Below are 18,045 nucleotides of genomic sequence, written 5' to 3'. Positions count from 1 at the left end.
AGGTTTCCAGAGCAAAACAATCATCCATGAGACTACCCTAACACATTTTGTGATGACTTAGGAATTTTTTAATTTAGACATTCAGTATGCCATTAAATACCTGAACTATTTCTGCATCATGGCTTTGGTTAGCTAAAGTCTGTTGAGACACACTATGATTTAGAGAGTCCACTGGCTTCTGAATCAAGAGACCTGCTTTTTAGCCCCAGCTCTGCTTCGTAACTATCTGGATGAAAAGGGAAAGTTATTTCTCTTCTGTCTCAACTCCATCACCTGTAAAATTATGGGTGGGCCAAAAATCAGTAGTTCTACTCCTGGGGCAGTGGTGAGGGGGTCCATGAGGACCAGACAATGCTAAACCTGAAAAGTCTTACAGAATAAATGGTCCCAAAATGTCAATAGCACCCCCATTGAAACACTGTACCAGATGATCTCTTAGTCCCTTCCAGCTCAAACACTGTGATTTTTTGTCCTTGTTTCCAAGGTGGATTTGCAGCCTGTGAAGTTCTCCTTTATTGTATTATGATTACCAGAACTGGGAAGCATACTGTGTGCTTCTAACTCTGGCTACCTCTCTTTGCTAACTCCCTGTTCATTATTCACTTTGAAACAGGGGCTGGATTTCATTTTCTGCCTTAACATGGTTAAGCCCCACCCCCAGAATGCAGTTTCCTTGTTACCAGTGACAGGCAGCGTGAAAACTGGGCTTGACATCCATCTCCATTCCAGGCTAATATAAAGTAAATTAGCTAATGACATCCTTTACAGATATTAATACTGTACAGTAGTGTCGGCCCTTCATAAATGACCCTCTCTTCAGTAATATTTACGCATATCTTACATAAACTAACTTTACATTTCACAGCCAGCCAATGGAAGCAGGAGTTTCCAGTAAGAATGTGTCCTTGAAGAGTGTCTTGCAGCATATTGAAGCGACACCAAAAATCATCCACTACGCAATCCTGGGCATTCAGAAATGGAGCAACAAACTAACTTCTCAGAGCCTGAAGGCCCCATTCTCTAGGTGCCACGTGCACGACTTCATTCTCCTCAACATAGACTTGACTCAGAATGTGCAGTATGACTTCAACAGGTAAGTTAGGCTTCCTGGGTGCAAGTAATCTTGGCATCTGATTGTTTCTGCCCAGCTCTGTAATGTTTTTATTCCTCTGTCTGTGTCTTTATAATTGAGAAACTGAGAATCTCTTCATACGGACAAGGAGAAAGGAGGGATCACAAGCCTCAAAGTGCCCCTTCATCACCCTTCAAATTGACCCAGACCCTTAATAATAGATGTTGTAATGTGAAATGCTTAGAAAACATATTTTAACCATCTCATTATTCAATAAGAACTAAAACAGGGACAAACACTGTTGAATCAACACAAATCAGTGTGTGGATCCATAAAGATTAAGCCTAAATTCACCCTCAGAACTCAAAAGGTAATCACTTTCTCCAAATGTTAGTAAGACCCAGAGATCTGGATACTGTAGGAAAAGCCAGCAGATGGGAATGAGCAGCTAGCCCTGGCCTTGCCTCCTGAATAAATTATGTCCATATCCTGGAAAACCTGAGATGGCCAAGGAAGAATGTCAGGGACCATAAGGTCCCTTTATGTCAACCCCCAACTCTGTAGCCATTAGAATATTCTGTAGCTATTTCACTTCTGTGTTTTCAATTTGGCAGATGTTTCATCATGTTTACAGCCAGGATTTTAAAACTAGGAACACCTCTGCACTCCTGTCCTGCAAGAGCATATAGAATGTGCAGTCCTATTTCAGTTAAGGAATGCCCAAGGTCCTGTGGCATGTCAGGAACTAAAATCACCTCACTTCCTCCTTCCTTTTTCCTTTAATGGCTGTAAGGCCCAAATCAAGAAGTTCACAGTCCAGTGTTAAGAGGACCAGCTCCATGAGGGGGCAAAGTTGATTCTGTTTAAGTCTGTGATCTGCCACACCTTTCTCTGTGTATAATTATCATGGTTGAAATGTGGCAGGTAGTCAAAGAAATCTATCGTTGTGATTGTGATTTAGGTATTTCTGTGAAGATGTTGACTTTAACCTGAGAACAAACAGTAGTGGCCTGCTCATCTGCCGCTTTAATAACTTCAGTCTCATGAAGAAACATGTTCAGGTTGGAGGGCAAAGGGACTTTATCATTAAACCAAAGATCATGGTAAGTTTACAAGCTTGATTCTACTGTTGAAAATAAGAGAATGATTTCTTATTAATATCTTTTTTGTTAGGTACTGGTATTAAGCACTTGCCACTTGATTGCAAGTGAGGTAACACAGGGAATCAGTTCTTAATGTCAAATTTGCAGTCTCATTTCCCTTCCTGAGGACTCATCTAGAGCCAAGCATAAGTTTTAAAATTCAACAAAATTACCTTTCTTTAGACTTAAGGCTTAACAACTCCATCAAAGCTTCAGTTTCAAACATAACATTCTGTTTTAAACTGGCAAAGTTAATACCTTTACATTCTTTATGTAATATAAGATGGCAGAGTTAACATTTTTATATTCTCTGTGTAATACATGAGAGAAATGTAAATCAAGAGGCTTATCTGGTCCTTTTAAAAAAAAATCTGGCTAAAAAAATAACATAGATCAAAACCTGTTAAGGGTGAATTCCATGGGCCTACCATCCTTTTCTCTTTAAGAGATTTACTGGTATCTAATCATTTATAACATGTGGATGCCCCAGTGGAGCTTAGAAACTTCTTTGCTTTTTTTTTTGCTTTTGGTTGTGATGGGATGGAACTAAACCCATGCACATCCAGCAGCCATGTAAAAGGCTTCCTGTTGGTCCTCACAATGTATTTGCTAAATGTAGTAACTTTCAAAGAAGCCTCTTTTTCCATTTTCTCCTGCCCTTGCTGTGTATAAGTTATATTAGACCCAACTGTACTGTTCCCAAGGGAAAAAAATCCAGTACTCAAGAACGACAGACTTCCATTTAAGCCTATCTGTCACTGTGCTACTGCTGTTATTTGGGGACTGCTAGGATGCGATGCAATGTTTCCTTGCCCGTTTCATCCAGTGACAGACATCCAGCAACATTTCCCATGATAATCTCGGCTCTGATTTCAGGTGTCAGAGAGCTTAGCACCCATCTTGCCCCTTCAGTATGTCTGTGCTCCCGACAGTGAACACACACTACTGGCAGCCCCTGCGCAGTTTCTCCTGGAGAAGTTCCTTCAGCATGCCTCATACAAACTCTTCCCCAAAGCTATCCATAACTTCAAGAGTCCTGTGTTGGCCATTGACTGCTACCTTAACATTGGACCGGAGGTAAAGGGGAAGGGGGCTAGTACTCTGCTTTACCCACTTCCATCCATTTCTTTCCCATTTTAGCTCCCATTTGAAAGCTTAAATGGAGACAAAAAAGGAGCCTGTGACATGCTCATTTAGGCAAAGGCTCACACAAGATGTGATGGCGGTTGCCCCTCCCCTTACACCTACATTGCACCCCTCCACAACGAGCCAGTGAACACTCAAAGCTGAGCTCAGAGGTCAGCTCCGCTGAGAAGCCTGCCGCTACGACCTTGGGCAGAAGCAGTTGCTTGCTCCTCCCTGTCACAACATCTATCAGACGATGTTATAATCATGAGATGATGTTTCTCACCAAGACTGTGAGTTCTTCAGAGGCACACAATGCCTTAGCCACTGGTTTAGGCATATAAGAGGAACTCAGTGATCGCTGAACAGTTTAGGGTATCACGGGACACCTTTATAACTGTCGTTTCTCCAGTTCCCACTCCTGGACTTCTTTTCCATTGTTTCCTTATTTTTCATTCTTACTCCTCTCTCTCTCTAGCTCATCCCAGTTTTAGTTTTTTAAAAAATTTGCCACTTGCACCTTTACGCTTCTGACCACTGAGGGCCTTCAGGACTTCTAAGGGCTTCTGCCACTAAGCTTTCCCTTAGAATTATTAGGGTTTTTTGTAAAGATTTTTATTCATTAACATAATATATCCTTCTTGTACAGAATTTTTAAAAATAAAAACTAAAAAGAAAAAAAAATCACTGGTAATGAAACATAACATTTTGGTGTACCATTATTTTCTTCCAGGCTTTCTTCTTTGTAGGTATTAACAAAGACAGTCTCTTAAGACTGAAATCCAACTGTATTCCATTTTGGAAACTGACTTTTAACATTTAACAGTGTAAACATTTTACATTCTCATTCTTAGGATATTTCAGTAATCTACACTGTGGCCTGGACTGTGAACTGTAGAATTTCAGAGGTAGAAGGAACCTTAAAAACCATCAGATGTAATAATGCTTTTTATGGTATCTATGTGAGTTACATGTCTAACCCAGGTCTCCCAATCCCTCTGCTCCAGAATCCAGGGCTCTACATGTTAGACAACAAAAATCTCAACACCACTACTACTAATAGCAGCTAACCCTCACTGAATACTAAGTGGTTTACATTAATTAATTCACAAAACAGTCTTATGAAACAGTCTATTATCTCTACAGACAAGGAAACTGCTCAGTGTCACACAGCTACTAACTAGAGGAACCAGGATTTGAACCCAAGTAGTCTGGCACACACATTGAGCCATTCCACCATTCTCAAGGTCTCCCAACTATCTTATTCACACTTCCCTGTAATTTTTGTGAAGTTATCTTCTGTACATGGAAGCCATATAGAGCTAAAAATTTAAATTCATGCACTGTTTGAAGCTTCTACCCAATTGAAAATTTAAGTGTATCTAAATGAAAAAGCCAATTAAAATTTTTTATTCTCATCAATAGGTAAACATTTAATCTTTCCTAAGTATGCCTTTTTGTAGAAGGTAGTTTTTAAAAAATTTTATAAAGACTCTTAAACGGAGGGGCTTGTTTTGTTTCTTACTACTAATTTCTCTCATAACTTTCCTTTATTAGAAATAAACAAGAGAAGCTTTCAATGCGTTAAAACTTGGCACACTAAATAAAAGAATAAATAACTAACTCATTTGTTTCAATAAAAAATTTCTTTTACCTTACTCTGAAATAGACAGCTAAAAAGGAAGCTGCTCAAGTTGCAGGCGTTTTGCTTGCTTTTGAAATGCCCATGCTATTTCTGCTTGATGATTCCAGGTGGCCATATGCTATGTCAGCTCCAGACCCCACTCCAGCAATGTCAACTGTGAAGGGGTGTTTTTCAGTGGACTCCTCTTGTACCTCTGTGACTCTTTTGTAGGTGCTGATCTTCTTAAAAAATTTAAGTTTCTAAAAGGTAAATCAAATTTAGTATCTTGCTTTTGAAAGCTGTTGGTTCCCACTGGACAAAGAGGTGAAAGATATAAAAAAATACTTGAATAATTTTTGCCAGTAAATTGAATACCTTGCTTTTAAACTGGGGCCACTGATTTTCTTAACTGGGAGGTGGGGAAAAAGGATAAAGTCATTCAATACTGAGACTAAATGCAGATAAACAGCCAGATTTGTGACCACATTAAATATGTTTTTGCCGCTTAATTGTAGAAAGGAATGATGCAATGCAAGAAGAGAAGTAATGCTTCCCTATAATCTAATTTTAATAAAAAATCAGGTTAATGAGTTATGATCTGGTATAGAAGCTACAGTTGCTTCAGTAGGTAGCACCATACAAAGAGATTTGCCTAAGAACAAACTGCAGATTAAGCATCACAAATAATCCTGACAAGATGACCTCTGAGGTCACTAAAAAAAAATAAGGTTGAGAATATTGTATACAGCATGCTACCATAGTTATGAGAACAGGCGATATTGTGTTTTTACTTATATATGTATAAAATACATCTGGAGCAGTGGGGGGTGGGGAGTTGCTCCCCAGGGGACATTTGGCAATACATGGAGACATTTTATGTTGTCACACTAGGGGCTACTGCTGGTATATAGTAGGTAGAAGCCAAGGACGCTGCTAAACATCCTATAAGAACAGAACAGCCCCCCATAACAGAGAATTATCCAGTCCAGTAGTGCTGAGGTTGAAAAACCCTGCTCTAGAGGGACACACAAGAAAAATTAGAACATTGGTTACCACAGGCGAAGGGGGGATGTGGTTGGGAAATTTTTCACTTTACTCTTTTAAACTTTTGAATTTGTAATACTTCTTCAAAATAAATAATAAAATTAAAATGAATAATTCTGATTGATAGGTTACTTACCTATATGGTGGTTCTCAGATATGTTAGTTTAGGGAATATAATTAGAGAAGTGTTAGGTTCTTTATCATTTCAATCCCTTTATCATTTCTGCCTTTTTTCTGAAGGTGCTACCCTGTGTGTCATCTGCCAAGATAGAAGCTCCTTGCGCCAAACAATTGTCCGCTTAGAGCTAGAGGATGAGTGGCAGTTCCGCCTCCGGGACGAGTTTCAAACTGCTAACAGCAGTGATGACAAGCCCCTCTACTTTCTTACTGGACGGCATGTATGAGCTTTTGAAGAGACCAAAAACAGGAAAGGGATGCCTAGATGGGGTGGGGCATAAACAATTATTTGGGATTTTTTTCCTTCAACGTACAATCACTGTGGAGCAAAGTGCAACATGTTTGTCTGTTCTCCAAAGACTCCCCCCACAAATATGACCCAGGTCTTCGGGGGCATCACTCTTCTTCAGTTCCAATTTCAGGACCTTAAATTCAGTTAACTCCATCCTAGGCAGTTATGCAATTAAGAGTTGATCTGCCCTCAGGGATCTGAGGAGGATATGCTTTGGAGAATGAACACGGAGTTTGCATTGTTTTTTCTACTACACTATGTTAGGGGGAAAACTGACTCGAGTTAGCTAGCCTGAATGTGTTACATGAGACTCACACCATTGGTGTGAAATTAATTGAAGATTAACGTTTGAGGCCTGAACCCTCAGTTTCTCTTCAGATCTGTACTTTGGTACAGTATTACTCAGGGGTCTGAAATGATAGAATGTAGAAGATATTTGTATTTAAAAAAAGAAGTAGCTTTGTCTTTCTCTGTGCAGTGTTAGTTTGAGATTTATAATCTTGTATGTATTGAAACTTTTGGCAAAATTTCCACGAGAGTTAAAAGTTTACTATTTAAACTGAACAAACAAATCAGTAAATGCAGAGCAGGCACTGTGTGCATTTATGCAGCTTCTCCTTGCTTAAATTCTTTTGCTTTATCCATTCTTTAAAAATGTTTCCAGTCTCATGGTTTCCATAAGCACACCACGTCTATGAGAATATGGAACAGTGATTAATCTTGTACAAGGAGAACCTCATTCAGCAATTGAGCCAATTAAGAAGCTTTCAGCAGTCACCCAAACCCACCCTGTTTGGCTGGAATTAAGCAGCTGGCACCAGCAAAGCTAAATGTCAGGCTGAAGTTCTGTGTGGAGTGGAGTTCCACTTTGTTTCCTTTCACAGGCTCAAGCAAAGCGCCCTTTAAAAGATACACTGAATGAATATTATTAGCTGCCTTATACTGATGACAACACAGAAATTGCTGAAATGGGAAACAGAGCCGTAGAAAGAGAGAACTGTTTTACGTAATCCTACCAGTCATTCTTCCGTGAGGAATAAGGAAGATTCCAAATTACAAGTCTCTTTGACTCATTAAAATCGGCAGGGGGTGTTTGTTCAGTATCAACAATAGGAGGCATAAGCTTCTACAGACTTCTCACCATATATTTTAATCAAAAACAGATTTTTAGGAAATGTTCTAGCACAAACTATAGGACATGTTCAAGAACAAACTAAGTCTATTGGAAATTTACTCTTAAATTACTCCAGTTCTCATCATTCAACAACCTCTTGCGATTTTTCTCATTAGCCCATATGCACCACTTGATTCCCACTTAAAATAATGGCCATTTTTACTTGAATCTATGTCTTATTTGTAGCCTGAACTATTGAGGGGGCCTACTAAGCCTGCATTTACTTAGAACAAATAGTGTTAATTGACCAGCTTTATTAGCTTGTGATAACACGGAGTTTACAGCCAGTGAAAAGATGGAATGTACTAATCTGAAAATGGTTTGCAGATCTTTTGGTTTTAATACAGCTACTTATGATGCTTTACATGTATTTTGAAATGAAAATTCCTTTAAACCCCATTTTTAATTGTCCTTCAAAGAGGATCTGCCTTATGTATGCTTTAAAAATATTCCTTAATTTTAGTACAGCAGAATTTTTGACAAAGAGGTACGTTCTGAAGCAGGTTGATTTAGATATGAATGTATTTCAATTGTTTCTGTTTTGTTGAAAGGGCCTAATGCAGATCATACCAAGAAATCCACTGTGCAATATTCCAATACTATTTACTATATAGGGCAAATAAAATACTTGAAATAATTCTAAAACAGTTGTACCTGGGGCAGATGGCCTCTCAGGGTTTATTCTGGCTTTATGGCTTCACAGTCTAAGGAACATTTTTCTTTTTTTTTTTTTTTTTGTGAGGAAGATCAGCTCTAAGCTAACATCCATGCCAATCCTCCTCTTTTTGCTGAGGAAGACTGGCCCTGCGCTAACATCCGTGCCCATTTTCCTCCACTTTATATGGGACGCGGCCACAGCATGGCCTGACAAGCGGTGCCTCGGTGCGCGCCCGGGATCTGAACCCTGGGCTGCTGGCAGCAAAGTGCGTGCACTTAACTGCTACACCACAGGGCCGGCCCCGGAACATTTGTTTAAAGTAGTTACTTTGGATGCAGGTACTTCATATTAGTTAGGGCTGCACTCTGAAAAATCAAATGATTATGATCTCTTAAGAACCTTTTAACTCTGTGGAAGAAAAATGCCAGAATAAAGCCAAAAGACCATCACCCCAATGATGGAGAATTCTAATTGACCTGCCTATTCTCTTCAATGACTATCTTACTAAAGTTTGGATCTTTTGAAAATCATTTTATCAGTGTAATTCTTTAGAGAATGTTAGGTTTTTCTCCTTTAAGGATAAAATTGCACAAGCACGGGACATGATTTGTTAATACATACCCTGGTGTGTTCAGCTTCGAGCCTTGCCATTCCTTAGAATATTGTGATATGAATGTGTTCACTAGGCCTGCATAATAACTGACCTATAGACCTGTTGAACCTTGCCATGTATGACAGTTCACACAGGTGAATACTGAATGTAAACTAAAATTAGAGTGAGAATTGTTGTATTCAATTTTTTTTGGCTGTAATTTATGCAATTGCTTTTTGTGATTTTTAGAAAAGGAGGCACCTGTGTTACTTTATTACTGTAAAATTTTCTTAACCAAAATTTGGTGAATTTCACTAGTCAGTCTACCTCACATTTTGTTTATGATTCTAAATTGTCTTGTGTCTACAGTATGTTCTTGTCCTTTCATTGAATTTGGTGAATGTATTAAAATTCTCTCCCACCCAAAAAAAGAGAACGTTTGTTTTCTTTATACTAATTTTCTGGCATGTTCAAAAATGGAACGAGCTCCCTAACTCTGGCAATTTCCAAGAAAGGCTAGAAGTTCACATATCATAGGCTGGATGACTCTAAGATTCTACTATTCTGGCATAATAATCCAAGAAAGTGCTAAATAAATACCTGTTGAATGAAAACCTGTACCTTATACAAAGATACACACATAAAAGGATCTACGCACCATGCCCATTTGCAGACTTCCACATAATTATGAATGATTGATAGACCTAGAAATGATTGATTATTAATGAGATGCAGAAATATTCATAGTACATCTCCAATCTTTATTTTATAGATGGCAACTATACTCACTTTGGTGTCCTTCTCAGAAGCAGAACTTTGCAGTGCTAGAACTATGTAGCATGGCATAAGGTGTTAATCTCCAATTTATTTCTAAACTCTACCTAATTTTACCAACTTCCTTTTTTTTTTTTTTTTTTGGTGAGGAAGATTGGCCCTGAGCTAACATCTGTGCCCCACTTCCTCTATTTTGTATGTGGGATGCCACCCACAGCATGGCCTGATAAGCAGAGCGCAGGCCTGTGCCCAGGATCCGAACCAGTGAACCCCGGGCTGCTGAAGAGGAACATGTGAACTTAACCACTATGACACGAGGCCGGCCCCTAACTTTACCAACTTTTGAGAATAACTTTGTTATTCCAGAAAAATGCCTTTTAGTTTTATTATGTAAAGAGTGCTAAAATAATAGACTTTGATACAGAACCATGAAAACATTCTTCCAGGCTAAAGGCCCCTGGCCATTACCTCAGGAGGCGCAATAAATATTTCTAAGTATGATGACAGATTCAGGAGCATGTAGAAAGTACCAGTATTTCACTACATATTCCAAAGGAGCTGCCATGGAAAGACTAAAAGCTGTGAACTCTGGCTGCTGTACCTTCGTATTCAACTCTCCAGAGCTGGAACAACATCCAGGGAACAAACATTCCTCAGGCCTGTCTTTATTCATGGAAACTGGCACTTAAGCTTCCTCTGGGTCTGGAAGAATAGTGCTATAACACTGAAACCCTGGCTTCACTGAAAAAAAAATCACTAAAGATGATTCAGGAAGGGCCACTGAGGCCAAGGAAAAAGCCACTCACATAAATTCCCTGTGATCTTAACTGTCAAGTACTGAGCTAAGGAAAGCATCTACTTCAGTGACTGACAACAATGAAATAAGTTACAAGAAAGAAAAAGAAGCAAGTTGTCTTCTGACCACCTCTCCGTTGTTATAAGACCGAATCTTCCCTTTATCTGCCAGAAGGCCCAAGAGCCATGAGAATAGGTAGAAGACATATGTATGTCTGCAGTCACTACCCCAGAAATCAACTTGGCAATCTTAACCCATGGTGAAATATGGCTAAGCAGGAACATGGCTGTGTTCCTACTCAGATGCCCTAGCTGGGCAGCCATGCAAAGTAAGCCATAACAACTAAAATATCACTGCACGTCTGTTGTACTTACTGTCCTTATGATAGTCATGCTTTTAGGAGATACACCAAGTTTACTCTTGCATATTATGAGCCAGTAAAATATTGATTTTTATAATTCTTGCGAAATAAAACCATTGTATATCTATGCAGACAAGGGTATAACACATAAAATCTTGTGGTTCCTATGTCTATATACTAGACATTTTTATAATGGATTAATTCAAGGGCAGCTGACAAAAATTTACAGATACCTTTATATAATCAGCAACTAAAAATCAACCTCTTTGGTAGTTTGACTGACCATCAGTGTATACTCACTGTGTCCACTACTGTCTGCACGACTCCACAGAGACCCCTTTTTCTAACATCACTCTTCTGCCTTCAATTGTGGTGTGACAGTGCTGACAATTCTTTGACTCTTGAAACTCGTCCCTTGGTTTCTACCACTCACTTCTGGTTCTCTTACCTTGCACATGCCTGCTTAGGTACTCTTCTTTGAGATTCTTAAATGACGGTGTTCCTCACAACTCTCTCCTACCCTCTCATTTTACAACCCTCAGGGTGGTAATCTCTTCTAAACCTTCCAATAACTAAATTCATAAATTACCTTAGTTCAAACTTCTCCCAAACTCGAGATCCCCATATCCAATTATATACCAAATAGATATGTCCACTTGGAGATTCTGCAACCATCTTAAAATCTTAACCAAAACTGAGCTCATCCTTCCTCATCCAATATTCTCAACATAATTCTCCAGTACTCCCTTCTCAGTCAATCCATCTACTCAATTACCCAAATCAAAATTCCCAATTACCCTAGATTTTTTGCCATGATCCTTCTCTGGTCTGTTATCAACTCCTATCAATTCTTCAGTTGTCTCTTCTCAAAGTTTATCTGTCTCCTCATCTTCATCCACACATCATAGCTTCAGTTCAGTGTTTTGACATTTTTCCATGAACTCCTGCAGTAGTGTCTTAATTATCTTCTCAGTTCCAGATTCCTCACTTGTAAACTCGACCTCGTGGGGTTGTCACGGTAATTAAATAAAATAATGCAGCACTAAACACAAGGTGTGACACATAGCAAACATTCAAATGTTATATAGTATTAATAAAACTTTTCTTAGAGAAATACCTAGATTGTAAAAGTTATTTGAGGGGTTGTGTTTTCAATATAAAGATGAAAATAAACTGTTTTCTTAGTAATGATAACATTTAAACCAACCATTAATCAGTATATCCTCTCTACCCCGGGTCCCCTTGAAACCACCAAGTTTGGCTCCCCAAAGAAGCATAATATGGCTTATATGGAAACTGGACTGGTATTACAAGATTAACAGTTATTAGAGCATCTATACTATACCCAAAAATTTCATTCTGTTTCTAAAAAATTATAGTTCCTGTCAGGCAAATAATGAGACCAGGGATGACTAGAAGAGTCTCAAACCAAGAGGGAAATGGAATGTCAAATGTCAGACCATCATGATGAGTCAGAGGGAAATATTTACACTGCCTTACCATTATACCCCTACAAAGAGTATAAAGCCTTACACCATTCTATAAATTTTAAAAGCACACATCTATAGAGGGATAAAACGTACACTTGTCTGTTAATTTAAAATCCTAAATTTTAGCCAGTTTTTAATGGAGATATGATAATTGCAGCTCATAAACATAATCTAGGTTAAACTACAGTGGCTCTTCATTCTTGGGCTGTGGCTCTATTTCTTTGAAAGACCAGAAAATTCTCATGTTAGGATTCTGGATTCTGCCTTTTGGAGATAAAGTTCAGGAGTTGTAGCAGACACACTGATCCTTTGGCAAACTGGTGAAAACTATCTTTTAAGAAGCCAGTGTTTTAATTATATTTCAAGATCTCAAACCTAAGAAACTCCCTGAAAATGCACAATGACAACACACCATTATCACATTTATCACTTAGAAAAAGCTATCAAGTATTTTATTATTTTATTCTACATTATATACAGGTCATAAAAGGCCACAGCAGTTTTTCAACATATAAACCCTTTAAAAGTAGAGGGCACTATGAAGGATAGACAAGTATCAAAATGAAGTCCAGTAATGAGGGCATATACTCAGTGTAGTATTTCTGAGGAGTAACAAAGCAGATACCAAGTCATCCATATTTAGCTTGCAACTATTCCATAGGTTTTTATAAACCTCTTAAGAATTTGCTAATAGCTTAAGTGTGCCAAGTTGCCATTTATTTTAAAAAGTGAAACCAGAATGAAAGAATAATAAACTTTAGAGGGTACCTTACTAATTCTAGTCATTTATGGCTCTCCAAGAAGGAAAGACTTAATTCTTTACCACCTTCCACTTCTTCCTGCCATCAAGAATGAGAAAGAGAAATGGAAGAAAAAGCTCAATATTCCAAATTCTTCCTGCTTCTTTGGAGCTTTGATCTTTTTGTGGGGGTTCTTTCAAAGTATATTTCAGGCCCTTTAAGAATTAGCTTTGAATTCCTAAACATGTAACATTGTACCCTCCTTGAAGAACAACTCAAGAACACTGGTTTCTGCTCTGTGAAAATACAATCTTTAAAACTATAACTGGTATCAGCAGATCAATATAAAAAATACAGTACGAAGCTACACTGGTATATTTCCATATTAAGAACTTCAAAATATACTTATCACTGAGACCACAGTCCTTGCATTAGTTTTCAGTCCACTATGAACAAGTATCTGCTGCATGTAAACATGTCTAAATAACTATAGATAAAATACATCAATCATGAATTTCTGTAAAAGATAATAAAATATCTTCTTTAAAAAACAAAACAATAATAAGCTATTACTGCATTGTTTCCAATTTTATGAAAATGGAACAACCCTACGGTTGTTGCCAGTCCTGAGTTCATTGTAATAAAAATGGCCCTAGTTCCTGGTTAAAGTCAGCAACCAATCCATTCTCTTCAGTAGATGTCTTCTGGTACTGTAGGCAAGAATTTGTTTTAGGTGCTATTTTGTCCATTAATAAAATTATATACCAGAAACTGACCAGTGCCACAGTACTGTGTTGCAAATAGTTTTCCATCAGGAGTGGGATCTGAGAAAGCAATTTCTTCTTTACTCAAATATGAGCCATATATAAAGTTACTCCTATTTAAAAACAAAGAAGGGAGGGGAGAACGTAGAAGGGTAAAAAATTAATATTATTTTTAATCATTAAAATTGGAAAAAACCTGTCAAATACAATTTGACTAGAAAGACTTTTTAGGTAATGCTGTATGTTCCAAAAATTGTTTAAAATAATTGTTCGTCTAAAATATTATTAATAATTTGAGGTAAAAATTTTTTCAGAAGAGCAACAACGGTTTTAAAAACATCTACCCAACACCTTTTCATGATAAAAAAAAATTCTCAACAACTCCGAGTAGAAGGAAATTCCTCAATCTGATAAAGAGCATCAAGGAACATCACAGTTAACGATGAAAGACTGAAAACTGTTCCCCAGGGATCAGGAACAAGATAAGGCTATCCCTGCTCGCACCTCTTCTATTTAACAATGTACTGCAGGCTCTAGCCAGGGCAATTAGACAAGGAAAAGAAATAAAAAGCAACCAGATCGGAAAGGAAGAAGTAAAACTATCTCTTTTTGCAGATGTCATGATCTTATATATACAAAAATCCTAAGGAATTCACAAAAAAAACTATTAGAGATTAATAAAAAATGAGTTCAGCAAGGTTGCAGGATATAAGATCAATATTAAAAAATTAATTGGGGGCTGACCCCACCGTCGCATAGTGGTTGGGTTCGAGCATTCTGATCCCAGGCGCAGACCTGTACACTGTTCATCAAGCCACACTGTGGTGGCATCCCACATACAAAACAGAGGAAGACTGGCACAGATGTTAGCTCAGGGACAATCCTCCTCAAGCAAAAAAAAGAGGAAGATTAGCAAAAGATGTTTGCTCAGGGCCAATCTTCCTTAGCAAAAAAAAAAAAAAAATTGTATTTCTATTATACTTGCAATGAACAATCCAAAAATGAAATTTAGAAAACAATTCCATTTACAATAACATCAAAAGAATAAATACTTAGGATTACATTTAACAAAAGACATGCAAGACCTATAAAATGAAAACTATAAAGCATTGTTGAAAGAAATTAAAGGAGACTTAAATAAGCAGAAAGACATCCCACACTTATGAATCAGAAGACTTAATATTGTTAAAATGGCATTACTCCCTAAATTGATCTACAGCTGGCTTCTTTGCAGAAACTGACAAGCTGGTCCTAAAATTCATATGGAAATGCAGGAGACACTGAATAGTCAAAAGAATCTTAAAAAAGAACAAATTTGGAGAACTCACACTTTCTTATTTTGAAACATACTATAAAGCTACAGTATTTAGTACAGCGTGCTACTGCCATCAGAACAGACCAATGGTGGGCCGGCCCCGTGGCTTAGCGGTTAAGTGCGCGCGCTCCGCTGCTGGTGGCCCGGGTTCGGATCCCGGGCGCGCACCGACGCACCGCTTCTCTGGCCATGCTGAGGCTGTGTCCCACATACAGCAACCAGAAGGATGTGCAACTGTGACATACAACTATCTACTGGGGCTTTGGGGGAAAAATAAATAAATAAAATTAAAAAAAAAAAAAAAAAAAAGAACAGACCAATGGAGAGTCCAGATATAAACTCTCACATTTCTGGTTAAAGATTTTACCAAGGGTGCCAAGACCATTTGATGGGAAAGAACAGTCTTTTTATTTTACTAAATGGTGCTGGGACAAATGGATATCCACATGCAAAAGAATGAGGTTAGATCCTACCTCACCTCATATACAAAAATTAATTAAAATGGATCAAAGACCTAAATCTAAGAATGAAAATTATAAACTCTTAGAAGAAAATATAGACATTTCTCTTTGTGGTTTGGATTAGGAAATGGCTTCTTAGATATGACACCAAAAACACAAGTGACAAAAGAAAAAGATATATAATTTGGAGTTCAAAGTTAAAAACTTTTGTGCTCCAAAGGACACCAAGAAGATGAAAAGACAACCATAAAATTGTAGAAAATATCTGCAGATCATGTATCTGATAAGCAACTTGTCTCTAGAATATATAAAGAACTATTACAACTCAACAGAAAAAAGATAAATAAACCAATTTAAAAATGGGGGGCAGCCCAGTGGCGTAGCAGTTAGGTTCATGCGCTCCACTTCAGTAGCCCGGGATTCGCAGGTTCGGATCCTGGATGTGGATTGACACACTGCTTATCAAGCCATGCTGTGGCGGCATACCATGTAAAGTAGAAGAAGATGGGCACGGATGTTGGCCCAGTACCAATCTTCCTCAGCAAGGAGAGGAGAATTGGCAACAGATGTTAGCTCAGGGCTAATCTTCCTCACCAATAAAAAAAAAAAAAAGGACATAGGATTTCAATAGGTTTTTCTCTAAAGAAGATATATAAATGGCCAATATGCAAATAAAAATATGTTCAACATCATTAGCCATAGGAAAATGTAAATTAAAACCATAATGAAATACCATTTCATACCCATTAGGATGGATAAAATCAGAAAAACAGACAATAACAAGTATTGGTGAGAATGTGGAGAAATTAGAACCCTCATACCTTGCTCATGGGACTGTACAACAGTGCAGCTAGTTTGGAAAACAGTTTGGCAGTTCCTCAAAGTGTTGTACGTACAATTACCATATAGCCCAACAATTCTACTCCTAGGTATACACCAAGAGAAATAAAAACATGCAAATATTTCTCTATTTGCCAAGAGAAATAAAACTACACAAATTTTGTATATGAATGTTTATAGCATTATTCCGTTTTTTTTTCCCTGAGGGAGAGTCATGCCAAGCTAACATGTGTTGCCGATCTTCTTCCATTTTGTATGTGGGGTGCCACCACAGCATGGCTGCTGATGAGTGGTGTAGGTCCGCGCCTGGGAACCAAACCTGGGCCACCAAAGCAGAGCACCCAACTTAACCACTAGGCCACGGGGCTGGCCCCAGCAGCATTATTATTCTTTTTTTTTTTTTTGGTGAGGGAGACTGGCCATGAGGTAACATCCACTGCCAATCTTCTTCTATTTTGTATATGGGACGCCACCACAGCACGGCATGATGAGCAGTGTTTAGGTCCATGCCCGGGATCCGAGTGTGGCAACCCCGGGCCAATGAAGCGGAGCATGTGAACTTAACCACTACGCCCAGCGTTATTATTCTTAACAGTCAAAAAGTGGAAACAACCCAAATGTTCATCAACTGATAAATGGATAAATAAAAGGTGGTATATCCATACAGTGGAATATTATTTGGTAATTTTTTAAAAAGGAATGAAGTACACTGATACAGCTACAACATGGATGATCCCTGAAAACATGCTAAGTGAAAGAAATCAGTCACAAAAGGTCACATATTATTGGAATCCATTTATATGAAATGTTCAGAATAGGCAAAACCATTGAGACAAAAAGTAAACTATGCTTGCCAGAAGATGAGAGAGAGGGAAATGGGGAGTGAATGCTAATGGGTATGGGGTTTTTTGGGGGAGTGATGGAAATGTCCTAGAATTAGATAGGGGTGACAGATTAGACAGGGCTGCACAGCCTTCTGAATATACTAAAACCCACTGAATTGTATACTTTAAAAAAGAATTTTAGGGGCTGGTCCCATGGCCTAGTGGTTAAATTCGGTACTCTCCACTTTGGCAGCCTGGGTTCAGATCCCAAGCATGGACCTACGCCACTCATCAGCCATGCTGTGGCAGCGACCCACATACAAAACAGAGGAAGACTGAGACAGATGTTAGCTCAGGGCTAATTTTCCTCAAGCAAAAAAAAAAGAGGAAGACTGGCAATGGATGTTAGCTCAGGGCGAATCTTCCTCAGCAAAAAAAGAAAAAAAAAAGTATTTTATGCTATGTAATTATATCTCAATAAAGCAATTATTTAAAAAATTTTTAATTTAGCCAGGATATAGATTATTAGTAGAATTTTCACACTATAATTTTAACAAGGTAAGCTAGGTACATAAGAAGGAACAATAAAGGAAAAAAGTAGAATCTCTATGTGTTCTAACAGGAAGCTTATGGGACAATCTCACTATCACACAGACCAAATACAACAGCTGCAAATACAACTGTTTTATGTTTTTATAAACTAGAACCACTTTATGGTTGTCACAAGACCTAAGTTTGCAGGATTTAAAAGAGGAGCAATACCTTCACATTTAGGACTAT

The 18,045-nt window shown here is 38.1% G+C and overlaps 2 protein-coding genes across 10 annotated transcripts in view; one reads left to right on the top strand and one right to left on the bottom strand.

The window, feature by feature from the left end:
* Positions 1-8,397, top strand: part of GREB1L (GREB1 like retinoic acid receptor coactivator) — a 259,827-nt gene extending 251,430 nt beyond the window's left edge. For all 7 annotated transcript variants that reach the window (XM_058556833.1, XM_058556840.1, XM_058556838.1 and 4 more), the window contains 5 exons: positions 866-1,093; positions 2,034-2,175; positions 3,091-3,291; positions 5,092-5,230; positions 6,248-8,397. In XM_058556833.1, coding sequence (XP_058412816.1) covers positions 866-1,093; positions 2,034-2,175; positions 3,091-3,291; positions 5,092-5,230; positions 6,248-6,411 — 874 coding nt within the window. In that variant the 3' untranslated portion in view covers positions 6,412-8,397. The remainder of the gene's footprint in view (positions 1-865; positions 1,094-2,033; positions 2,176-3,090; positions 3,292-5,091; positions 5,231-6,247) is intronic.
* Positions 8,398-12,574: 4,177 nt separating this feature from the next.
* The window catches only part of ESCO1 (establishment of sister chromatid cohesion N-acetyltransferase 1), a 77,855-nt gene continuing 72,384 nt past the window's right edge, over positions 12,575-18,045 (bottom strand). For all 3 annotated transcript variants that reach the window (XM_058556827.1, XM_058556828.1, XM_058556829.1), the window contains exon 12: positions 12,575-13,938. In XM_058556827.1, the coding sequence (XP_058412810.1) occupies positions 13,791-13,938 (148 nt within the window). In that variant the 3' untranslated portion in view covers positions 12,575-13,790. The remainder of the gene's footprint in view (positions 13,939-18,045) is intronic.

This window comes from Diceros bicornis, chromosome 16 (assembly GCF_020826845.1).
Source record: "Diceros bicornis minor isolate mBicDic1 chromosome 16, mDicBic1.mat.cur, whole genome shotgun sequence".
Classification (NCBI taxonomy): Eukaryota; Metazoa; Chordata; class Mammalia; order Perissodactyla; family Rhinocerotidae; genus Diceros; species Diceros bicornis.
The sequence above is the reverse complement of the archived record's forward strand: the minus strand, read 5'-3'. Positions and strand labels throughout refer to the sequence as shown.